The sequence below is a fragment of the Taurulus bubalis genome (genome assembly GCF_910589615.1).
Source record: "Taurulus bubalis genome assembly, chromosome: 1".
Classification (NCBI taxonomy): Eukaryota; Metazoa; Chordata; class Actinopteri; order Perciformes; family Cottidae; genus Taurulus; species Taurulus bubalis.
The window spans coordinates 30,196,529-30,222,213 of record NC_136589.1 but is presented as its reverse complement, the minus strand read 5'-3'; the positions used below and the strand labels follow the sequence as shown (position 1 = coordinate 30,222,213).

The window sequence follows — 25,685 nt, the reverse complement described above, 5'->3', positions numbered from 1 at the left end:
AAAGATTGTCATAGCTACATTTCAATGGACATATTCCATTTGAGAATAGACCATCTCCAAGTGCTCCAAATTACAAAAACAATTCTACATTTTTATGTGGAAATAGAAGAACATAAATTGCATCTAAATGGTTGCTTGGGGTGAATGTGGAATAGTAAGCTTGACTGCTTGTGCTTTGTACTTATATGCACCATTGTCAATGCAAGAAGCTTGTCAGCTTGTCATGCACTGAAACCATTAAATATCAAAGCAGGGCGATATTTTAAAGCATATGAAAGGTTGAGATGATGTTTTGCTTTATCAATCAACTTGTCCCATTTATTTTTCTTCCTCATTATTTTGGGTTTCCAGAGACATCTAGTGATTGTTTTTGTACGTGTGAGACCATATTTTCATGACCCAGACTCATAATGGAGGGTGAGGGGATTATTACAACATATGGCCGTGATGATGCAATGCAATAAAAGAGAGCCCACTTATTGATATATTTTTTTTTTTTTGTGTCAATTTTCAATCATAACCTATATAATGAGTAATCATGATCACAACTAAATGGAGACATCAGAGCTGCCAATCTTGGACTGATGACTTGAGACTTAAAAGAAAAATAAAGTTCCCCTTTTGACCTTGTCAAATTTCAAGGACCAAAATGACCTTGTAGTCCCACACTGTACATATTTAATCATACATCATGTAATCCAGAGTTTGGCTGGCACACTAATTATAAATTATTGATGATCTAAGAGCTTTTTTCTTTTTGAAAATACATAATAGTGTAGCCTACTCAATAGCACCATTCTCTCTCCATCAGCCATCCTTTCATTATCTCCACATAAACAGAGTAAATCTGCAGTCGATTATAACTGTAACCTCTCAGAGAGAGCAGACATTGAAAAAAAGTAATAACACTCGTCATGTGTTTTGTACACAACCAGTTAGCAGGCCGACTGAGTTTCACAGTGAGGGTGAAAAAATACCTACATTAGTTCTGGCAATAGAGAAAACAAGAGTGTTTAATGTTGAATTAATTTTAGGAATAGCATTGTTATGTGTGAAGAGGTTGGCTATTTCCGGATAGCCATGGTGTATTTCACACAAATATGACGCCCCGCTTATAACTCCAGCGTTTGGTCGGGTCAGCCACAGGGACGGCCCTCCTCGTTCTCTCATTGGGTACTTCATTAAACCCCCTCTTCCTGATTGGTCCGGAGCGTCACTCAGCTATTGGCTGAATTCCCGCAACGACAATTTGAAAATCGGTGCTCAGCTCACAGAGTGAGAGCTACATGGAGAAAGGAAGAGCGACACAGATCAGGACGTAGTCTGTTTAAAAACAAAGGTAAGAGCTGAATAAACGTTTCCCAGTAACTACATTCAAAGTGTGTTTAGCTCACGCCGTTATGTCTAATTGTTTCGCTATGATCTAGCAGTATCAGATGTTTGTGGTGATTAAGTTACATTGAACACAGCTACGGGGATGTTACAATGCTGCCGTTCAGGATTTAAATGCCCATCTTAAACCGCCGTAGCAAACTGATTCACCATTAATTGAACTCTTGTATTTAGTAAAACGTTTCCGCTATGTTGGACGGGGAGGACGGTGCCCAGTTGCAGTGCTGCGTGACGGTGGAGCAGCTGAACGCCTGCGGTCAGGCCACCCGGAGGCAGGTCATCCGTAAAGCCTCGGTTATTCTGGGCCGGAATGAGTTCCAGGACATTATCCTCCGGGTCCACGACGTAAAAGTCCCGCAAAATTACCATCTCAACGAGTTCAAGCTATTTACAAAGTTCGTCAGAGAAGGGAAGTGCACCGTCAAACTGCTCACTGAAAACATTCAGGTGCTCATCTCCAACTGTCCCCCTGACCGTCTGAACCTCTTCCTCAAAACCCTGAGCATCAAGCACCAGGCCCGGATGAGCAGCAAGCCCATGACCGACCGAGAGAAGCTCAACGCCGCTCTGCCCCGCAGCTTTGAGGCCATCAGCCCCCTGCAGCAGAAGGATATCCAGAAGGTCAACGAGATGAGGAGTACAGTGGCGCCCAAAGGGCCGACAGACCGCACTAACAGGACAACTGTGGCTGGGAGAGGACAGCAGGTCAAAAGGTCGAGAAGTGACACCAACTTCAGCCCAGTGAGTGGACAACATACACACACACACAAACGTTCCTTCCTGGATCCATTTCACTGTCTTTTGTATCTAATCAGTTGAATGTGATTGCTTTAATTCAGGTGAAAGCCAACCCAAGCAAAAAGCCCATCCTGGCTCTGCCATCACGTAAGCTGAATAAAGATCAGGCCGCTGTCCTCACTGCTGTGCTGAGTGGCAAGAACGTCTTCTTTACTGGAAGTGCCGGTAAGTGTGTGACAATTAAATAAAGCTGCATTTTTGCAAAGCTTTGTTAATAACTATCTAAAATGATTTGCTTGACGATGCATTCTGCAGAACTATCTTACTGAAATATGTTATGTATTATTGCTGCAGCTATTTAGTATACATTTAAGGCAGTTTGACATTATCCTTTCCGCAAGAGAATTTGATGTAAATCTTTTCATGACATGTTTTTCCTGTGGTGATAAACAAGTGACATTGTCAGTTTTAAGCTCCTTTTTTAACGTGTGTCTTTCAGGCACAGGGAAGTCCTTCTTACTGAAGAGAATCATGGGATCTCTTCCTCCAAAAAACACATTTGCCACAGCCAGCACAGGAGTAGCTGCATGTCACATCGGAGGAACAACATTACATAACTTTGCTGGTGAGTTGTCGTGTCTCTGAGGAGATGAAATAGAATTGACACAAATGTGTCTCTGTAAATAACACATAAGTGGTTAGAGATGAAAAGGTTATTTTTTCCCATCAACAAGTTATTATACAAAATTGCATGTTATCCAAACAATTAATAAATGTTCAAGTTTCAACAAAGGCCTATTCTGAAATTAGGCCGTTACTAGTAATGGGCATGAAGCACGAGGCTGAATCCTAATTTGTAAAGCAGCAACCATACTGAAGAGGACTTGATTAATTGTGAGAATCTGAAACCAATGAATGGTTCCTTGAAAAATGGCTGAATCTAATAACAGAAAAGTGAACTTAACATATTCGCTGTTTACCTTTCTTAAAGCTGAGCCGCATTTTTGTTTGTGTACCCTCATCAGTTTTTCCACTCTCCCGTGCTTGTGCTCTCTCAGGTATTGGCTCCGGCTCTGCCCCGCTGGAGCAGTGTATCGAGCTGGCCCAGAGGCCCGGGGTGCTGCAGCACTGGACCAGCTGTCGACACCTCATCATCGACGAGGTCTCTATGGTGGAGGCCCAGTTCTTTGATAAGCTTGAATCGGTGGCAAGGTGAGAAGACGGTGATGCTGCAGTGTATTGTGAAGCAGGTTACAGATGTGGGGTTTTTGGAGTGCGTTTGGCTACCATCTGTGTGTCATTATTGCTAAAGGTGGTTGCATATTTTCTTAAGTAGCTCTAGCTGTGAAATTAAATTTGCATATTTCTATTAAAATATTACATTTGTATTAGTTTACAATATGTAGACTTGTATCACATTTTCAAAACAATGCAAAATGGTGATAATATTGACAGTATTTTTTTATGCAAATTTATCCTGAAAGTATTTTATATCATGTTTAGGATACTGTGCTCATGATACCGAGCAGCCCTAACTACAATGATGCATCCAACTGATTTAATAAGTCTTGACATTTTTACACAAATACAGGACTCACTGGTTGATGTGACTCCCTTCATTAAAGCTCCTTCAGTCAGCTAGTGTACACATACCCATTTATACGAAACTAACTTTGAATGGTAAAGTAAGATTTGAGGTTCAACTGTCTATTGAAAAATGAAATGGCCTAAAATTTATAAATGGAAACTGAATTAAAAATGTTTTACAGACTAACACACTTTGGTAACTTTTTACACACCTTTTTAAGAGACTCAAATCTCCTGATATACAGACATACAATTCATGGTTCCAGTTAGAATAGATAATTGATTGGGTTTTATAAAAGCTCAGCAGTGCTTAGATTTGGAGCTATGTTAAGCAGTGATATTGAAGTTGTATCGCGTTCATCTTCATTGACCACTGTCTTCTCGCTGCACTCATGTAGGTCGGTGAAGAGGTCCACTGAGCCGTTTGGAGGCATTCAACTGATCATATGTGGCGACTTCCTCCAGCTGCCTCCTGTTTCTAAAGGAAAGGAAAAGGCCAGTTTCTGCTTCCAGGTAACTCCACTGTGGATCTAAGTGAGTATTATAGTAGTATATTTTTGTGTGCTTGTCTTCTTTAAATGGAAGTAAAAACTGGATATAAAAAGCTGCTGTGCATTGGGACTGTAGAGGTGTGTTTACATCAGTGTCAATGCTGAGAGGTTGTTCCAAGTACCTGCTAGGCGGTACGGTTTAAAGTCAGTAACATTTGTTCTTGACTGTTCCCATGAGTCAGCATCTGTCCTGCACACTGTGCTTCCTGAAGAGCATTAATGGATATTATTATTATTATCATTATTATCATTTTTTTTTTTTTTTTAAAGACCTTTTCTCCTCCAGGCCAGGAGTTGGCGTAAGGTCATCCAGGTCAACATGGAGCTAATGGAAGTGCGGAGGCAAACTGACCAGTCCTTCATCTCCCTCTTACAGGCAGTGAGGGTGGGCAGGTGACGTAATGAGCACTGTTCTTTTTTTTTTTTTCTTTTTTTCCCCAAACAGTTTCATTGCCGAAATGTGTTTTTTGTACTGCTGTGATTTCAGTGCACACCGATTACCAAATGTAAATTTTAATAAGTTTATGTGCATAACCATTTCAAGCAGTTGCAGATCTTTCAGAAATGGCATTTTCTAAGGAAGAAATTGTCTTAATTCTAACCATTCAGGGTGACGGAGGAAATCACCGCTAAGCTGATGGGCAGCGCCTACCATCACATTGAGAGGGACGGCATTCTAGCGACCAGGCTGTGCACACACAAGGACGATGTGGAGCTCACTAATGAGAACAAACTCCAGCAGCTTCCAGGTTCGATGTGTTCCGTTTGAGGTTTTCATTTTCTGCTTGAACAGGTGTTACTTTGTTTGGCTCAAATCATGGTAAATGTAGGCCTTGGTAAAAACCTATTTCCACAAGATATTTTCAGTCTCAGCCAGACGGCAGTTATTTTCTGAAGTATCCCATACACTTTTCATTTTGTTAGCCATAGCTGCATCAAGACATTGGCAGGAGTGTGTTTGACCCACTGTGGCAGCAATTTAAAAGTTGTTGGTTTTTCTTGTTTTTGGTTTCATTCTGATTTCTTTAGGTTCTTTACATGACTCTTTACCTTTCTTATGTAGTGAATCTTTCCTTGTGCCTCAGGGTCAGTGCATGTGTTTGAGGCACTGGACAGCGACCCAGCCCTGGCGAAGACGATCGACGGCCACAGCCCCGTCACCAGACTGATCCAGCTCAAAGTTGGAGCTCAGGTGGAGACCGTGTGTTGCAACATTGCACTTTTCTTATGTGTTGAGCATACTGCGCTCAATTTGAGCGAAGACAGTTTGAAATTTAACTCTTGTTCTTTTTAAGGTCATGCTCACTAAGAACCTGGATGTTGCTCGAGGTCTGGTGAATGGAGCGCGAGGGCTCGTGGTGGCGTTTGAGTCTGGAAAACGTGGTTGGTATTTGATTTATTATCTTGAAACATATTGCAGAAATCTTCTCAGAAAATTATATATATATATATATATATATATATATATATATATATATATATATATATATATAAAAAATAATTTAATTATCTTGCCACTACGCTTATGTGTTATTACAACTAGGTTTTTTTTTTTTTTTTAATTTATATTTAAAAAAAAAAAACCTAGTTGTAATAACATATAAGCGTAGTGGCAAGATAATTGCATAGGATTACTTAAAGAATAGTCACTGGAGGCCATTTCAAAGGAGAAGAACTTATGGGTTGTCATTTTTATACAAGTGGCATAAGGCAGAAATAAAATGGCAAATGCCCTTGACCAAAATACAGATTAAGTCTTCTCAGTCATAACCGTGGTGGTAGATTCTCATCCATCAATGTACTGACTCATTCCCTGTTTCCGCAGGACTCCCACGTGTGCGTTTCCTTTGTGGTGCCACAGAGGTGCTGAAAGCTGAGCGCTGGGTATTTAAGTCTGGCAGTGGGATCCACCTGAGTCGACAGCAGCTGCCGCTCAAACTGGCCTGGGCCATCTCCATCCACAAGAGCCAGGTGAGAACGGGTTCAGTCACAGCCACATGGGGATTCGGCTACAACTCTCCCAAAAATACTGAGACTCACCAAACCAATATGATGACATCACTCTTTGTTGAAGACTCGTTTCCATGGGACACCAGTGCTTTGTGGTTGTCTTTGTGCAGACATTCCTCAGCCACAGAGGATACACCCTAAATGTTTTAGGTCCCATAACGTTTACTCTAGCGCCTCCAGCAGACCATTTTTCACTTTCAAAATTTGTATCGGAAGAAAAAGGTTCCTACCTCGTTTAAAAATCACAGCGCCGGCTGAGAGAAACTCAGGCAAGGTGAGTGAGAACCTGCACAATAATGCTATTTGATGAGGGGAAATTGCTACATGCCTGGTCAGACGCGCTCGGCACACCAACCCAGTATTAACGCTTCCCACAAATGAGTTGTAACTATGTAATCATAATCCCTTAGCTGCCTCACCATCAGCTCCCACAGCAAACTGACCTCGGACTCGGATATTGGTTAGAGAGGAAAAGGGTCCCTCGGTAATGGAGTTCATTGGTCATGACCAATGTGTGTCTACAGCAGAGGCGCTCAAGCACGGGGGAAATGATAAGAAAATCTCACACCTGTAGGCCTTCAGAGGAAATGAATGGACATAAAATAAATTATATAACTGGGATAAACAGAGTGGATAGAGATAATGTCGCTTTGAATCTTGTTTTTGAACACTTTATGTAAAATACTGGAATTTTCATCTATCAATGCTTTATTTTTAACAATCCAAATGACTTTCTGGGTTGTAAAATTGCTTTTTTGACCTGTTTTTTTTTAAAAATTCATTTTAGGGAATGACACTCGACTGTGTGGAAATCTCTCTAGCGCGTGTGTTTGAGAGCGGTCAGGCCTACGTGGCTTTGTCGCGGGCTCGAAGCCTGGCGGGTCTGCGGGTGATGGACTTCGACCCCCGTGTGGTCAGGGCAGATCCAGACGTTCTCATCTTCTACAAGAAACTGAGGAAAGAGAGGCTGCTCATGCAGGTGAGTGAAGAGCGTTTCCTCGTCTCACTGTCATAACCTACGGACGGTGTTAACTTACTCAGCTCTCATGATGTGCATTTATAGATCAACCATGATGTGTTGAGTACAAACAATTACTGTAGAGTCACATAAAAACACAATCGAGACATGACACCAGAGCTGCAGGAGTTCTCACACTATTCAGTCTTGTTATAACGTGACTTGTCTCCGCTTGCTTCTGCAGGCCTCCATGGATGACTTTCTTGGCAACGGCAACAAAAAGAACTCAGCGAGATGGTGAATCAGAGTTGTGACATTATGCACTGTGTGCATGAATTATCTGCATTTTATCATGTTGTATTCTTCTTGGTACAACTTCTTAAACTAAGGCAATAATAGGCATCTACTATCAGTCTACCTCATGGTTTGTTTTTGCAGCACTTGAAGTTACACTGCCACCTTCTGGTCACTTTAAGAGCTTATTTGGATGCCTTTTTTTTTATTTATTATGATTGTTTGTATTCCAATAAAATTTCTCAACATATCTCTACATGGATCATTGTTTCAGAGCCCTCTGCATGCCCTGCCATTACTTGCCACACATTAATCCAGCAGATGACAAAAATACAAGTTGTATGTAAGAGATGCAAACCTACAAGGCACAAACCACAACTGAAAACATTCTCTTGGGCTTTATACATTGTGCCCCGAGTAAACGTTCACTTGTATCAGAGTAATCAAGTGTAACAATGATGCAACTCAAACACGCTAAATAAAGAATAAAGAATATTTATTTTCCGGATGGAGCAATGAATCCATGGCCAAACCTGAATAGAAAGATGCATTGCAGAGCAGCATGTTTGCCATTGCAAATTAACCGACCAGTGAGAATGATTAAGCCCTCATTACCTACAAGCAGTGCCTCTGACCCCATCCACAAGTGTGCACTGTATACGGAAAGGGTGACATGTATTTAGTCCAGGAATCCAAGAAACTTCTTTTACATGATGCACAGGAGAACAGAGCAATCGTGATTATTTTACAGCTGCACGCGGAGCTGGCCAGGAAGGTTATTTCACGTGATGGAACAGCTTGTGTGCCACCTATAAAGAGAAAGGAGAACATAATCAGCCTTTTTTATTTATTTTTTGGAGGAAAAATGCAAATCAAGTCACATGCAGTCTGCTTTCTCATGCCATTTGGTCACTGAAAGGAAGTGCACATTGTATTTTTCCTCTCCTCCCACCCTGTTTGTGCCACTTACACAATGGTCCCGTGCATGCAGAAAGTCAAAAAATTCTTCTGTGCATTCTTCAGAGGTGCTGGATTTGGAGCCAACTCTGGCTTCACAGGACTCCAGGCGCTCCTTGTAGTGCACACAGTGTTCAGTCTGCTCACACTTGGTTCGCATCGTTTCTAAAGGATCCTAAAGAGGGACAAATGTGGTATATTATAGAACATTTTTCAAAATATAATTAAAGTATCATGAGTAAAAGTAATAAATGTAGAACTGTTCATTTTACACTAATGTGAATAATACTATTGATTGATACGTTAATGTCTACATTACTTTAATGTTGCTGCCGGTAAAGATGGGGCTAATTGAATTGATATACTGATCGGTAGCTTGTGAACTTCCCCCAGGGGTCAATAAAGTTGATCTTGTCTATAATATACCTTTTACTTATTTATTTTGTATACTGTATTCAGTGTTGGGTAACGAGTTACAAAGTAACTGATTACAGTAACATAATTACTTATAGGTAACGAAGTAAAGTAACGCATTACACTCAATATTGGTAACTACACTACTTTACTAGACCTCAGTAACGCGCGTTCCTGCGTTACTCAAGACATTTTTACCAGTCCGAAAAGTTCTCTTTTAGCGGCGCGCGAGTCACACGACACTTCCTGCATGAACAGTCTATCACAGAACTCGATCGGAGTGATTTGAGTGACGTCGCTGCTGGTGCGTAGGAGGGAAGCGGAGAATGGATGAGACGGAGACTGAGTGCCCGGATCCAACTTCTCTCCAGGTTCCCTAGGATTAAGGATATTGCAAAGCAATACAACACTCCAATACCATCAAGTGCACCTGTCTGTAATGACGTGGAGCTTCTGATGAGGACAAGACACGTCTGGTATGAACGGAATCACTTTACTGGTGAACTGCAGTATTACAACTGTTAAAGCATTGAGAACGCGCTCTTGCACCTGACATGTATATATTTTCCACACGTAACATCAACATTAGTTAGCGTCAACAAGCACGTATCATTGTACTTTCTGCCTTCAAAGTAAAAGCACTTCCTGTTTACATGCTCTTCACAATAAGAGTAAATCATGTAATAAAACAAGTTACAACACTGTGGAAAGGCTTTCAGCCTGGGCAGTATTGTTCTGACCCCAAGGAGGAACAGGCTGTCGGATAAAAGATGCAAGAGACTTTTACTCATGCGATACAATCGCTATTTTGAAGAATAGAGAAAAATGATAAACTTTATAGGATATAGTGCACTTTCTGTTTATTTAGGCAATGATGAAGTGGATTTTCTGTTTATTTAATTGCATTTTCTGTTTCTATTTTTTGGGTTAAGTGCATTTCTGTTTCTATTTTATGGGAAAATGTGACATTAATTTTTCTTAAACCACTACAATGATTCCTATAACAAGCTGGTTTTATTCTTAGGAGTAGGCCCCCATTTGGTTTAGTGGGGTCTCATGTTTCCAAAAGCCTGTTTTCAATGTGTTATACTGTTTGACCTGAATGTCCCCACCATACACAGCCTCTTGTATCCTGTTGTTTGTGGATTTTAAAGTGAGGCATATTTCTTTGGTCAGACAGTGTGAACAGGGTTAATGTTCGTTCAAGTTAATAGCTGAGTTTTATATGCCATTTTGTTTTACATGTTTACAATACATGTGGAAAGGCTAAGAGATGCCCTTTATTGAAAATAAAGTGAAAGGGCCATGATGTTCAAACTTACCACCATGTCTTCTTCTTCTTCTTCTTCTTCCTCCTCCTCCTCCTCGGCTGGCCCATCTTCCTCCTAGCCAAGGGCATTAATATAATGGGCATTTAGTTAGTTTGGGCTGAACATGTATACTTGTTGAAAGGTACATGGGCTGTATTACAACTAGCATAGATCCATAAATAATGATACAATTAAAACATTTTAATTCATAATTTAGAGGCTATTTTAGCAGAGTGGTGAACATCCAAATAACTTAACCAACAGGAAGTACCACTGGTGCAACCAGAGAGTTACCATGGACCAATCATAGTAAAGTCGAGGAAGACATCTATAAAAACTATAACTCATGCACAGTTTGTGTTGCACTTTGGCAGAACCGTTCATATCTACACGTCTTCAAAAAGAGCCGACACACCGCCAGACTGACCAGAGTCGGCTACTGCGCTGAGTTGGGTAACGTAACATGGCCAAACACACGCATACAACAAATACAAATATATCGGTCTTTTTTTCCAGTACCTCGTCTTCGGGGTCGCCGGACGTGAGCATCTTCCTCTCAAAAACCATGATTACGGCTCTAAAATTCTCAAAAAATCCAGACAGAGGACAGATCAGCTGCACCGCTGTTGGTTGAGGACGTGAGGTCGTTCAGACGGAAGAAACGGAGAGAAGGATCACCGGATGTTTCCTTAGAACGTTTCCTATTGGTTAAAAGTGGTTAGTGACGTTGCTCTGGTCCAATCAATGACGGCGGAGCCTTTATTTGGGATTTTGGAGCGACGACGGATCAAATAGCTGTTGCACGGCAAGATGGCGCTGCTCTTGGACACCAGACTTCTACTGAGAAAAGTTAAAGATTTAAGGTGTTTAACGCCAAGACGAAACCGAGTGAAGGAAAAATGGGTACGTTATCAATGCATGAATAGACAAAGCAGTTGATAAGCATACAGTACGTATTTAAGAGAAAGTATTACGTTTTGACTTTAAATACCGGTATCTATACCATGGCGAATTGAATCAATGAGAGCTGGAAAAACGTTAGCCCTCTAAAACTAAAACATTATAATTCTGTAGCTAAATGTAACCAATCACAGTGAACTCAGTGAATTAACGTTATGGCGAGTCTGTTCTCTCATACTGTGTAATACAATCTACATGTTTTATATAAGTGGTACACTAGCATGGCAGTTACCCGTGGCCATCCTAGTTAAAACCCTGCCCCCAATTGTACATGTTCACTTAACTATTTAAACTCACAAAATATAACATCAAATCAAGTAAACATTTTGAATCAGTATTTTGACCTCTCTGCTTTCTGACAGGCTGTCACACGTACCAAGCACCCTCCCACCAGCCTGGCTCTGCAGCACTTTGATGCCACCTACAGCGTCCAGCTGGGGCCGCTGTGGCCATCAGTCCGAGCCGCCTTGCTCTCGGAGAGGAAATACGGAGCCCTGCTCAATAATTTCTCCCATGATGCTGTTCTGGCAGACCTGGAAGCCCAGGGCTGCAGAGACTTCGTTAGTGACACAGATACAGAAGGTAGGTGTGCATTATCCATGACTCAATCTACTTACTAATGCTATATCAAGCATGGCATGCAGAAAAAAAATGTCAGTGGTCCAATGGAAACCTCTTTATTTGCATGTAATTGCAATGTTGTGTATTGATTTCCTCCGAGGCTTATTCTCATGTTTTTCTAGTAAAGGACCATTAGTGCTGAATCCTGTTTTATTTTTACTTTGTTGTAGTGCGTATGGAAGTGAAATAAATACTAATGAATATAATTATATACTAGTATTATAATTCAAACCATAATTTTTCTTTGATTGTGAACTGTAGTTTACACTTCTTGTGATGTATAATATTTCAATAACAATGGTTGATCATTGTATTTTAAAAAGGTTTGCAAAATTAAGGGATTAGGAACAAATATGTATTTTTATTTATTGCAAAAGGCTACTTGCAAGTCATTCTTCTCTGAAAAGTTCAATATTAAACAATGTTTTATTATCTCATTGAAAAGCACAATATCTCTCCTCATATGATCAGTTCTACATTCTTCATAGTTTCTGCAGCTCAGCCATATTTGGAGCAAGAATCTGAGGTTGCGGTCGATGAGGAATCCAGTGGTGTTTCCATATCTAAGAAATCTGGCATTGATGGCCAGCAGCTATCTCCCCTACACCTCAGTCCTCACATCAAGTGCTTAGTGTTTCCAAGAGGGGATATCACAAGATTCAAGCCTGCTAGGTGAGCTTATTCCTTAATTATTGGACAAAAACGTATAATCAATAACAATATTTGTATGCATGCCATGTTGTTAATAGTCTTTTACAACCTGTTAGTTTGTTACATGATATTCATATATACGTTTAGTTTCTATATTTAGATACGTTTTATTAAGTCATAGTGGTTGGACATTTAGGGAACTGTGTTCTCTTCCAGATGAACCATGGATGTGGCAATTATTAACCAAAATTTGAAGTGTATTCTAATTCTTTGTCTTTTGTCCTCTAAAGACCAGACATGTGTGGGTTGTTGGGTTACTACCTGATGGACGCAGCGTCTCTGCTGCCTTGTCTCGCACTGGATGTCCAAGAAGGTCACAATGTGCTTGACCTCTGTGCTGCTCCAGGAGGCAAGACCTTGGCTTTACTTCAGACCCAGTCTATAGGTAAGAGGACTGCTCTCATCTTTTTCTCTTCCTCACTTAGTGCTGCTGTTCTATCTGTCGGTTGTTGTTAACCCTCCATTGTCTGCTTTAAAGCTTATTTGTGCGTAAATGACGCCTCCATGTCTCGGACATTGCGACTGAGAAAAGTCCTCAACAGCTACGTTCCTAAGATGCTTTTAGCTGACGAGAAACTACGCATCACCACCTTTGATGGCACCAAGTGGGGAGAAATCGAAAGAAACACCTTTGACAGAGTAAGCCAGTGTCATGTAATCATACGGCCAGTGCCTGAAATAGTGCTGTTTTTATTCAAATACCACCACTTTGTCCACATCCTCTTTTCTATTCTGTCTTCAGGTCCTCGTCGACGTCCCCTGCACCACAGACCGACATTCACTCATGGAGGACGACAACAATATATTCAGTAAGAGCAGGACCGGGGAAAGACGAAAGCTCCCGCAGCTTCAGCTGGAGCTACTGATGTAAGTTTTGGTGAAAATATAAGGATAGTGTGGTTATTTTTATGTAGTTACATCAATATATATATATATATATATATATATATATATATATATATATATATACATACATACATACATACATACATACATACATACATACATACATACATACATACATACATACATACATACATACAGTAAAGTTACAATTTAACATGTTTATTTTTTATGAAGTGAACAACCCCTTTCTCCATCCTGCAGGGCTGGAATCGAAGCAGCTTGTCCAAGTGGGGAGATCCTTTTCTCCACCTGCACACTTTCTCAAATCCAGAACCAGAGTGTGGTGGAACAGGCAATCTTCTTGGCTCAAGAGAACCACGGAATCCAGCTTCAGGTCAGTCACACACACCGTCACCGTCAACAAGAAACTGTATATTAGAGATTCGGGGATAAAACTCGACGATAGTGGAAGATAAACTATCATTACGGTTCTGACCTCTGGAATTTCTGGACTTCCTGATTATGACCACAGGAACCTAATTACAATGAATAATTTAACCTTTTTATTTTCCTTTTTCTCCCATTTGTCCTGATCATATCTGCAATCTACAGGTTGTTGATCTGCGTGCCCTCACATGCATGTTTAGGAAAACCTTTCACTTCGCTCCTGACCTCCACCTGGGTGAGATGGTCATCCCACACTTAGCCGCTAACTTTGGCCCCATCTACATGTGCAAGCTACGGAGGCTCACATAGACTGGTGACAGCTTTGCCTAAAAGCTTGTGGACATTTGAATGACTTTGTTACGGCTTTATGGACTAATAAGAAGATCCTCTTGACTCGTCTTTCTGTATCCACTGTAGCATCGTTGAAGGAAAACCTTTCATCATGGTGGTGGATTGTTGAAACACTGGGCTACAGTTCGTTAAATATGACAGAAACGCACAAATAATCCAGTTGACGGACCTGGACCATGACATTATTATTGTGTACAGCATTGAGACTTTTTTAACTCAACCAACAGTAACTCAAAATTGAATTTACGGGACTCTTGATTTAGAGTCAGTTAAAACTCTTATTTGACAAAAGTTTTTTGGAGTGAACCAGCTATTTAATTGTAGTTTTCCCTTTTTACCTGTAGGTGGCAACAGTAGCTCAAGATTAAAAGTATCCTGTGGCCACTAGAGGGCCCTAAGGTTATGTCTGTTAAGGTTATATGTTGTCAGGAGATCCAGAATGCATATCCTGGAATTCACTTTACCGAAACACAAATTTCCATCAGAATCACAAGCTCTCTTTAAGCCTCAAATGAATATGGGGTTGGCTTGTTCCATGGTTATTCATCAGGTTTGATGGCTTTGCCTAATAATGCGATATGTGGGTATATGCAAGGAGGGCATAATGAACAGGCAGGTAATGACTTTTTTGACCATTTGATTTCTCACATTTGAATCTGTAAAACTTTCATTATTATATCTGGATTGACTCTGTTTTGCATTGACATCACTCAGAGTTGAAATGTTTCCTCTTATCACTGCCTAATGTGAGCAGATAGGTGCCTCTTTTTCCATCACACCGCCGATGACCCTTTATGTTGTCCTGGCCAGGCAATGTAGCGTGAAAAAGGTGTGTGTGTGTCTAACGAGTCCACCATCTACACCCCACCGTCATTAAGCTGCTCCAAGTGCAGCAGCCGACTCCCATCCCCGTGCAGGGACGGACGGCAGCCATGCGGCTCCCAGATGAACATTAAAGAGGCAGCAGAGAGCTAAAATGGGACATCTCTCCCTGTTATGCCCTTCCGCTTTTTTATTCCACAGATGAGTGCAGATAATTTTCTGTGTGATTGTGAGTGATTACTGTATTACTGCGGTAAAAGGGGGATGTATCTGGGAATGCAGAGGGAATTAATGACACATAAAAACTATTTTTGTATTGACTGCTTTCGTCTCCAGGGCCTTGAATGCCTCTTCGCACATCTTGTGATTACCTAAACGTATTGTAAATATGTGTTTCCGATGGGCTCTTACATAAATTTACATGTTTTAACACTCGGGAGACGGCAGACTGTTAGAGATGAGTTACTCTCTATTCTGCCTGTCTATAGACTCCACTGGCTGTCTGCTTTATTATTGAATTAGCCAATGAACCGCTGTGCATTTGTGTCCCTCTGTGTAAGCCTGTGTTAGGGAGACATATACTGTGTATTAAAAATATGAATATTATGGATTTAACTCCACAACCATGCTTCTGTCGCATTTTGAAATACAATTTCAACATTGCTTTTTTGATAATAAACATGTAAAACACTGTAATCGTGTTATGTATTCACCTCGTGCCACACAAGCTTTTACTGAATGAATAATCTTGCCCCCATTAGTAATGAACTCCCTGTCTTTAATCTGAGCACCCACAGTGTGTTAAATGACAGCAGCAGGGAGGAGCTATTGAAACTTTAACCTATGCCGTAAACTAATCTTTGTTTGTCTAAATGGGTTGAAATCAAGGAGTCAGTTTTGTGTCTTCAGCACAGACAATGTCTAAGTGAATATTAAGGCGTCTTTCTTTAGTGAAGCTACCCTCTGTGAGGCTGTTGTAGTCTGTGTATTTAAAGCAGATGCTACTAGTCCTGCTGTGGTGGTTTCCAGCCCAGAGGTGAAGAGCAGACGTGTGTCCCAGTTGGCGGTGGGAGAAGGGATTTCACAGGTGGGGGTCTTTGTCCCAGATGCACTGAGTAGACTGAGCCCAGCAGAACCCTGCTGCTCTTAGCCATAGGGCAGATATACAAATGCTATATAGTCTTTTTAACAGTTTTCAAATGACAGTTTATACTTTTTCAATTTCTGAATTTCTATTTCCCTTTACAGACATCCAGTTGTCTTTTAGTGAAAGGATTATTTGTATGACATTTAACTGAAACTATTGCAGTCCATCAAAAGTCTACGGAGGTGCAGGTGACATGCATAGGTTCATTCTCTTTAGTTTTCTTTAGTTAAATTGCACTAAACTAAGCAATAGATAGTATTACCCCAACATTGAAACAAATAGAGTTGCAGACTTACAGGATCTCACACTTTGGAGGACATTTACATTCTGTCATGATCTCGTACTGTTGTTCATAAGATGGTTGGCTATACAATAATAATGTGTTAACTGTCTCAGGAATTTTTGTACCATTAATACTGAGGCAACAATCTTTTTAACATCTGTTTGAAGCAACTGTGGACAATGTTGCAAATCAATCGGCAGGCACTATTTTTTTGCAATGATGTATCTTTTATATGATATTTGTAGCAAAGCAAGGGTTGGCAATGTTCTTCAAAAATGATTTGTTATATTTGTAGATATTTTTATTAAATCCCGACAGCAATCAATGAATCAAATGCTCTGACAAAAAAAAAAAAAAGCAATATTGGTGGCTGTCATTCAGCCCGATGTAATGATCGGACGACCTACCTGCGTGTCTACTGTGTGTATTCTGCCTGCGCACTAATTGCTGGTTACCGGAGTCTTCCACAAGCTGCTAGCTTGACAGCTGTGACTACTAACGAAAGCAATTTGTATTTTATACTTATTTTTTTGTATTAATATTGATCATGTTGGGGGTGTAGCTTTGGGGGGAATTTACTGAATTACTTCTTCTGATTCTTCTTCTTTTTCTATTAACGGTTTCCTGTAAATGTGTTCTGTAACAATACATATCAACTTGGGGATATGATATTACCTGCCATGAGTGTGTCTATTCACACAGACCTGAGAAGATATAGTGCATCATATATTGTAGCCTACTCTTGCTTGTATGTAACATTTGATGATCTCACATGGCGTATTTACACACTTTTTGTTGCAGTCAATAGCTAAAAGTGCCCTCTCATAACTTCAGACTGTCCTTTATAGTACTTCAAACAAGCTTTGAATATGAGCCATAAACTCAATATCTGATCTAAGCATTCTCCGATAGACTCAGTCCTCCATGAACTGGCTGAGAGCCCTCCTGTTTGGCTCAGTGAAGTCTGCATTGGAAATGCAACCGTAGGTTTAGGCTGCAGCCAGATTAAGAACAGAGAGAATGGGGTTTTTCTTCTCTCTAAGAAGATTACAGAGGGAGGGGCGAGATGGCAGTAAGAGTGTTTAAGAAAAAAAGGAGAAATGGAAGATGAAGTGGAACTAAAGGAGGGTGGCCCAGGATACACAGTTTAGCCACCTGTTGTCTGACGCTTGATATCATTTCTATCTTCATAACCGTCTATATCAGTGTCCTGCTCTCTCCATTATTAAAGATATTACGATTAAAGTCAGAAATTAAAAGGTCAAAAAAGGTCAAGGATTGCTGGTGTATCAAGCATCATGTATGAGTTTTATTTATTTGAGCATTAAGTTCTCAAGCAAGTTTTTGCTTTTTTTGCATGTGAATGTGCAGCTGTGAGCCTCATTGTATTGCGCTTCCCTCTCCCTGAAGTTGCTGCTGGTGGTTTCCAGGAGGGCTTTGATGTGTATCTGAGCAATGCACTATTAGAGGGATTTCCCTGGACCTGACAGCTTAGAGAATATGCAGCGAAATGGCAATGCCAGTGGGCTAAAAGAATGCTGGAAACAGGATTAGGATCATATTCTGGCAGACCCTGTCACCTCCTCAATGGGCCGAGGTTTCTAATGCTGGCACTTTTCATTCTCACCATGGTTAAAACCTTTAAGAGAACCATGAGAGGAGGGAGAAAAAAAGCACTGATTGAATGGTACACTGTGATTTTTGTGTGGGGGACTTGCTCCGTGTGTGCGTGTGTGCGTGTGTGTGACAGAGAGAGAAAGCGAGCAAACCGGTGGGCCTATGTAAATCAGAAGCAGACCTTTCTTGTTTCAAACTATGTAAAACATTTCTGCAGTCTTAACTCTATATGGCACAAAGAGAAAAGTGTACAATACAATATTAAAGTGTATACTTTTATAAAACACTTTTTTAACAAGTTAGGACAACTAAAATCTTAAAGTCGGACTATATGACATGATTAAAGTATTGGGTTCATATCTTCATATTGCTGCCACAATGTATTGGGCAAATTATTTCAGACCTCACACACTCTCACACAAATAACCACATGTCATCACTTGCTTAAAGGAAAGTAGATGGGGGTGCATTTGTGCCTATTAATAGGTGGTTATGGGGGTACGGTGGTGAATATACAGCCCTGAGTGTTAGAGATGGAAGCACCTGATCCAGCATCAAGGGCTCAACACACTTGACCCTGCAGCAGTACAATCTAGCAATCCCTGTTCAACCCCCAGGGTGTGTGTGTGTGTGTGTGTGTGTGTGTGTGTGTGTGTGTGTGTGTGTGTGTGTGTGTGTGTGTGTGTGTGTGTGTGTGTGTGTGTGTGTGTGTGTGTTTGGGGGTTGGGTATTAAAAAAAGAGGGAACATTTGGAACAAGAGTATTGTGTTATTTTCTCTGCTACAGAGCCCCATGGGAGGAAATCCTGCCGTGTATACTTGAACAGATTCCTACGCCTGGATAACAAGGACATTTACTTCTGCTGCACACCACAATCTTATCAGTCACATGACCAGGACGCCCTTGGCGGAGGACACACATGTATGTGGTGTAATACAGCACAAAAAGGTTAGGGTGCGGTGGAACATCCACATTAACGCTGCTAATCTGGTGAGATCATTATCCTCTATACCTGCTTGTTGGATAGTGGTCATTCATAACGGTCGGTGAAATTGCTCGATGCAGCAGTGCATTTGTTATTTACACGCACCAAAGGGGAAATATATGTTAAAGGCTGATTCAATTAACAGCAGAGCAATGTCACAGCTACGTAAAGTTTACCGTGGGAAGAGAAAGGGCACAGTTTTGAATGTGAGAAGCCTGATTGCCCCGCATGTGTTTGAGTGTGTGTGTAGGAGCAGGGTTGGGGTGGGGGTCCGTGCGTTTTGACAAACCATGCTGTTAAAGATATAATAGCAGCATAATCACCGCCCCAGGCCGTCATTCTTCAGGATAATGGCCTGCTTATTCATTGGGGATGGCTTATGTCTCCATGCAGCTTTTTTTTATTTTTCAGTTTACGTTGTTCTTTTTCTGGTCTCCATGCATATCTCATACATTGTATCTATATTCTTCTTTTATTTAATTGTTCTCTTAATTTCCCTCTTTTTCCTCTTCCTGTTTTGTCTTGATATTTCAGATGTATCTGTAGAACACTATACCCCATACTTTGTAAATATGCAGCACAGATAGTCTTCTTTATAAAGATCTTCAAGCAATGTTTTTATTTGCGATTATTTTACAACAACAAGTCTACATTGTTAGAGAGAGGTAAAGGAAACAACACTGCTTATCCTCACTCTCTCCTCAACCATTATAAATCTATCTATCACTGGACCAAGTAGTTTGACAGAGACGGGGCATCATTAGAATAATAGCAACAACAGAACTCAAATAGAGTCCAGACAGCAGTACACAGAGGACTCCGGTCAATTCACTGAAATCTGTTCACTTTCTTTGACTTTTGCCAGACAGGAGGAGACAGATTTCCAGAAATCCACATTTGTTCAATTGTTTCTTTCTCGCAAAGTGCAGAAACTGAACACATTTAAAATTTGAATTAACCCGGGATCGTTACACAGACAACCAAGGGAGGAGGGAGACGGGGCTGCTGGTGAGCTCAGCAAATACAATCTTACAATTTGACAGCTAAAGGAATTTTATCAGAGTCCCTTATCAATAATACAACATAATAGGAACTTTACAATGACCTTACCAGTAAACATTAATAGATAGACTTTTTTTGTATTTTACATATTAAAATAATGTGCATTTCTTTCATATGAAGACATTATCTTCCAAACACATTAACAGAAAACATCAGAGACGTGTGTGATTCTCCTCATCAAGTGCTATCAGTCAGTCTGACTTTCAGTGAAAAGCCGCATGTTTCCCCAAGAGAATATTAAGGCGAGAATAAATGCTGACAAAATATGGGTCAAAGCATTTATCCAAACGTCCAAATTTGTTTAACATATTTTGTTTTCACATGAAATGGATCCACTCGCGGTAAAGTGAATCACGTTGCTACCTTAATTGGCTGTTTCCTCGGTCTTAAATGGTATGCATGTTCTTAATTTCATTTCCCCCAGCTCCCTCAGCCCAGGGCAAAATGTAATTAAAGGCTTTGAGAATGTAGTCACTGAAATCATTTTCTCATTATCAAGCTAGCCTCTGTACAAAGTGGCATATTACTGGCCATTAAACTGGTAAATTAGTCACTTTTAATTATGCTGTTGAGGACAACATGACTTGAAGTTTATGTTTTATTTATGTGCTGTTATGTAGTACATGCTATATGCATAACTATGTTGCTCAATTGAAATGTCAGGGGGTCCTGTGACAGAAATGTTGTCTTTGTTGCACGAGCGATACGTTTTTTTTCTCCCGACCAACGATCCCAGTTCTTTCAAAAGTGCCTCATTTATTCACATTTTTCTTGTAAACATAATTTGCATTGTCTTTCAAACAGAGTGCATCCATCATCAGCTGTGTAAATCAAGAATACTTTAACTGTCCTCTGAGTTGGGACATTTATTTGATCCATTTCATTCTAATAGCAATGTTTTATATCTTATGGATTCTCTTTTTCCGAGGTTACACTTTTGGACCTTGAGCTGCAACTGAAGCTAAGAGGAGTCAAACCAGCTGTTGAAGTGTCGGCTTTAAAAAGCTGCTAAATGTCGTTCTGTAGGTCCAGTGCATGACGGCATGTTTTATTTTTGGACATCTCTGCATGTCCTGCGGCCATGTACTTGTGAAGGGGTCACTATACGACTCCTAAAGAACTATCACAGACACGCAGTGGGATGGGTGATGTGTGGGCCGAGGCTCTGGCCTAGTTTACATTGTCATCCATACAATCTGATTCTCAGTTAGACATCGTGTCCAGTCCCAGCGAGGCAGCATGCTGTTTAGCCCTCAGACGGAGGTTCTCGATGCTTGTGGTCTTGCTGTTGTGGCTGGTGAGGCCGCCTGCAGCCGAGGCCTGCAGTAGCGGGCTGCTCCACACCTGCTGGGCGTGATGGGACAGGGACTGGTAGTAGGACGGGCAGGGCAGAGAGCCCAGCGGCGCGGGGGGCATGTTAACATTCATTCCCAAGTAGGGGAGTGAAGATGGGGCAGAGAGGTCAAAGGCAGGGTAGTGCACCAGGTTGTTGGTGGCGGCCATGTGCTGGCGGAACTGCTCCTGCAGACGAAACAGGCTGAGAGGGGAGGAAGAATAAGAATGACTCTGAGAGAGAGGACCACCGCTGGCCAGGCCGCTGCTGGAGGAGGAGGAGGGGGTCAAGGACGGAGAGACCAGGGGAGAGTCTGGACAGAGAGAAGAGGTGATTTAGAAAGTGAATTATAACAGTCAGCTGATGCTTACAGTCGTACAGGTGAGGGATGTTGAAACAAGTTTGTGAAGCACCTTGGCAGAGTAGAGTCATGCTCTTTTACCTGGTTTAGGGCTGAGTCTTTTGCAAGCTGGAGAAATGTCCTCAGGAGTCACTGCTCTCTCACACTTTGTCTCCACTCTCTGAGATTTACTCTCGTTCTCCTTATCTGTGGCGTTGTCCTCCGTCGCTGACTCACTACCAGAGTGTTCTGCTGATGTGACGTTCAGCTCCATGTCCAGCGGCACAGGACGAACAACAGGACCCTCTGTCTCCAGAGAAGAAGAGGAGGAGGCGGAAGATGAAGGAGGGAGCTGGGTGTCAGGAAGGATTGTTGTGGAGGGAGATGCGTCCTCCTTCTCGCTTCCTCCTTCCCCTGAAGCCTCCTTCTGCTTCTGAAGCTGCTCCTTCTGGAGGCTGCGCTGCTTCTTACGGAATTTGGCCCTGCGGTTTTTGAACCAAACCTGATGGCAGAGAGGAGAAGAGGCCAAGTTAGATAGAGAACCAGCAGAAGAGATGTAGTGGATGTAAGCTATCAGAGGGACTGATTGATTTCAGTCAGCATCAAATGATTGAGGGGCAAATAAAATTTGCAAAAAGTAAATATTTGACAGCAATATTGAGCACGTCCACAATTCTGTAACAGAATTACCTCATTTAAAAGCAAATTATCATAATCAAATTGAAAGTTTTAACAAAAGTAGTTTAATTGCCAGCCGAGGCTCAACCCCCCCAAAAAATTGTTTTCATTATAATAATATACTGACTGTACATTATTATAATGAAAACAATTCAATTCAAGCCGTGTGTTTTGATGAACGAAGCAATAATGTAAAGCAGGCCGGTCTTTCTATTATGATTATTATTTATATTCTTTACATCCAACCAAATAATTGCCTTCCCAATTAATAGACTATGTCCACCCCCACATATTTAGGTTGATACTGTGCAAACAACTTTTGTCCATAAGATAAAAATCCTACAATCACATAAATAATATGAGGGATATTTGTAATAAACACCCAATTGAGATCCTTTGAAACTATGTTGACTAACTCACTCACTCACTCACTCACACACACTCTCTCTCTCTCTCTCCCTCTCTCTCTCTCTCCCTCACTCTCTCTCTCTCTCTCTCTACTGCACAGTGTTTCTCCTTTAGAGACATACCTGCACACGGGCTTCCGGCAGGTTGGTGCACATGGCCAGCCGCTCCCTCATCACCACATCCGGGTAGTGAGTCTTCTGGAAAGTCTTCTCCAGCGCTTCCAGCTGCTGTGCGGTGAAGGCCGTGCGACTCCGGCGCTGTTTGCGGTGCTGAGAGCCGTAGCGAGCCTCCAAGATGATGTCTTGAAATGCGCAGCCGTTGGAAAGGAAACACACACACGGAAAGTTTATTTAACTGGGCATGCTGGGTCCATGACACCTTACTTTATTTGCATGAACGTCAGCTACTATAACGCCTTCATGCACTAATTATAATCTCATTAAATCAACCGGAAGTGGATTATTACCATTATTGCGCAGGCCCATGTTATTTACTGCTGGAGAAAAATCTCATAAAATAGGAAATAAGTGTTGAGCCAAAGAGAAGTTTGTGTGTGAGCGTGCACTTAATTACCAGCTAGTCTCTCTGCCAGTGTGAGCGCGTGCACGGACGGCCGGTAGTCGGGCGCGTGCTGCGCCTGTTGCGCTGCCTGCTGGTGCAGGTTGTACATGGCGCTGAGGGAGTTCATGGCGTGCAGAGAGTAGCCGTTCACCCCGTAGTGCTGCATGGCGAGGGGTCACTACCTGCGGAACGGAAGAGAGATGGTGAGTTTCAAATAGTGGAAGGAAGGGGAGGTCACTGCTATGGGCGCGTGGCTGCTGATGGACACGCTGAACACGTGATCTTATTAAACCAATCCTCCGTTTTGATAAGAGGAGCAACATCATATATTTAGGCTGTGACACACGGGCTTTTAAAAAAAAATGTTTTATGGCACCCAAATGACAGGTCCTCGCGCTGAAGGGCCAATAGATTTTAATGTGCGCACTCAGACAAAAGTGTTATCTATTAACATCCAATTATCGCTATGTTCAAGCCATTAATTATACAAAAGACTTTTAATTGGGGTAATTATCGCTCGTTCCCATAATGAACCGTGACTGAGGCCTTAGTCATGAATTTATTCACGTCGTGATTTGATCCCGGAGAAGCCAAATCCCCACTGGAAGGGTTGCATTGACAGATCAAGGCGATGATGAAATGTGTTGGGAAATTAAATAAAGAGATTTGTTTCGTGTCTCGGTGACAAAAACTGCAACCGGATAGCAGGATTATTTTTTAATAGGCTATGATTACGCAAGTGCTGTTCAGATTTAGTGACTGACTTTTTCACTTTTAGTTTCCTGCAACATTTAACTAAACTTTGCAAATGATGTTGTGTAATTTGGTGTTATTTATAATTTACATTTAAGCATTGAAACGTGCATCTTTGATGTTCCAAACAGATTCATTCCTTAAATTAAACATCCAAATCAGAATCTTTCACATGGCAGCAATGTCCCAAACTCTATTTTGTAGTTCTCCTTCACGACCGAGATGTTCATGATGAAGCGCTCGAGGACCCGATAGATATGTATTAGTACGGGAAGGAATATAACTGAGGCCCACCAGTTATTATAAGTATTACAGAGAGACCACAGGGAAAATATACACATCGTTCTCCTGTATGACAGGATACGGTATCCGGAGAAATAATGTTCTTGAATTATCCGGTTATCGTTTGTGTTATAGTCCATTCAATTTGACAAATTAACAATGCTTTCTTCGTGTAGATCGATGCAGTAAATGTCAACAATTGCAATGTAACCGTGTAGAGTGCTCCGTTATCTGAAAATATGCAGGATATTCGTTGTAATTTGAAATTTAATTTATGTTAATTTGACCCTGGTCATACTCTTACAAAACCTAATTGACATCTTTTGATCAATCATTTAACAATCAAATGCCAAATTTAAACATTCAATTCCAGTATAAAGCACTAAATTATGACACATTCATAATAATAGCTACTATAATAATAATAATAATAATAATAATAATAATAACAACAATGATGAGGATAATAATAACAATTTTGAAATTATAACAATGTCTTCAAATAGGCAAATTAAGCAATCGTAAAAATATTTTATCAAACAGAAAAGACCGGGTGGTCGTTCTTGTAAAAGGCATGCCTTAGAAACAACTGCAGTTGTTTCTATCCATACGATTTTTAGTGTGTGTGTGTGTGTGTGTGTGTGTGTGTGTGTGTGTGTGTGTGTGTGTGTGTGTGTGTGTCTGCGTGCGTCTGCGTGCGTGCGTGTGTGTGCGTGCGTGTGTGTATGATGCCCGCAGTGCCCATTCCCAGCCTATTAAGTGTCGCGGCGGCTGATGAATGTGATCAGAGGGCAGTGGGGAATAGTTTAATTCGTCGGGACAGAAGGTGCTTCGCTAAACATTTACTTTACTCCCCCAAGTATTTGATTTGAATGCCCCCCTCCCTTCCCCCTCTCTGGCGGCCTCTTATCCCATCGCCCCGGGGCAACGTTTTGGCTGAGATGTATGGCCTCTCCGCGGGTAAAAATATGCATGTTGATCCCCATTTGGCTCCTCGTCTAATGGAAGTGCAAATAGGTTTCGACTGCGAGGCCCTCCATTTATCATCAACGCTGACACCGACGGACGTAGAGCGGGACTGTGGTGCTTAGCTCCGGGTTGAAGTCTGCGCGTGTGCGTGCCCGTGTGGGAAAAAGTGTGCGTGCGTGTTCTAGTTATAGGCCAACGACTTTTCTTAATTGCGTTTTTTTCTTTCCATTTCTGTTTTCTCTGAAAGTGAATGTGTACGCTATAATTGGATTAAACAAAACATTTCACAAACATTCCT

General features: G+C 41.3%; 4 protein-coding genes across 4 annotated transcripts; 2 read left to right on the top strand and 2 right to left on the bottom strand.

Annotated features, from left to right (window-relative positions):
* Positions 1 to 1,581: 1,581 nt before the first annotated feature.
* Positions 1,582 to 7,613, top strand: pif1 (PIF1 5'-to-3' DNA helicase homolog; the record flags this gene model as incomplete). The annotated part of the gene is made up of 12 exons (XM_079231362.1): positions 1,582 to 2,133; positions 2,232 to 2,355; positions 2,630 to 2,755; positions 3,189 to 3,342; positions 4,116 to 4,230; positions 4,555 to 4,661; positions 4,878 to 5,017; positions 5,354 to 5,460; positions 5,564 to 5,651; positions 6,094 to 6,239; positions 7,066 to 7,257; positions 7,481 to 7,613. 12 exons carry the CDS (start codon positions 1,582 to 1,584, stop codon positions 7,535 to 7,537), a joined length of 1,908 nt encoding a protein of 635 aa, XP_079087488.1. The 3' UTR covers positions 7,538 to 7,613.
* A 396-nt stretch (positions 7,614 to 8,009) lies between these two features.
* LOC306736531 (cytochrome b-c1 complex subunit 6, mitochondrial-like) lies at positions 8,010 to 10,868 on the bottom strand. Its single transcript, XM_079218177.1, has 4 exons — positions 10,731 to 10,868; positions 10,224 to 10,286; positions 8,501 to 8,662; positions 8,010 to 8,339 (listed from the first exon to the last, which is right to left on the bottom strand). The coding sequence occupies exons 1-4, from the start codon at positions 10,776 to 10,778 to the stop codon at positions 8,307 to 8,309; spliced, it is 306 nt and encodes a 101-aa protein (XP_079074303.1). The 5' UTR covers positions 10,779 to 10,868; the 3' UTR covers positions 8,010 to 8,306.
* Positions 10,869 to 11,021: 153 nt separating this feature from the next.
* On the top strand, positions 11,022 to 14,105 carry nsun4 (NOP2/Sun RNA methyltransferase 4; the record flags this gene model as incomplete). Its single annotated transcript, XM_079218631.1, has 8 exons — positions 11,022 to 11,114; positions 11,534 to 11,753; positions 12,290 to 12,464; positions 12,734 to 12,888; positions 12,982 to 13,142; positions 13,246 to 13,370; positions 13,611 to 13,743; positions 13,962 to 14,105. The coding sequence occupies 8 exons, from the start codon at positions 11,022 to 11,024 to the stop codon at positions 14,103 to 14,105; spliced, it is 1,206 nt and encodes a 401-aa protein (XP_079074757.1).
* Positions 14,106 to 21,266: 7,161 nt separating this feature from the next.
* On the bottom strand, positions 21,267 to 23,549 carry dmbx1a (diencephalon/mesencephalon homeobox 1a; the record flags this gene model as incomplete). Its single annotated transcript, XM_079232614.1, has 4 exons — positions 21,267 to 21,709; positions 21,839 to 22,238; positions 22,945 to 23,123; positions 23,396 to 23,549. 4 exons carry the CDS (start codon positions 23,547 to 23,549, stop codon positions 21,267 to 21,269), a joined length of 1,176 nt encoding a protein of 391 aa, XP_079088740.1.
* Between the last annotated feature and the right edge of the window lie 2,136 nt (positions 23,550 to 25,685).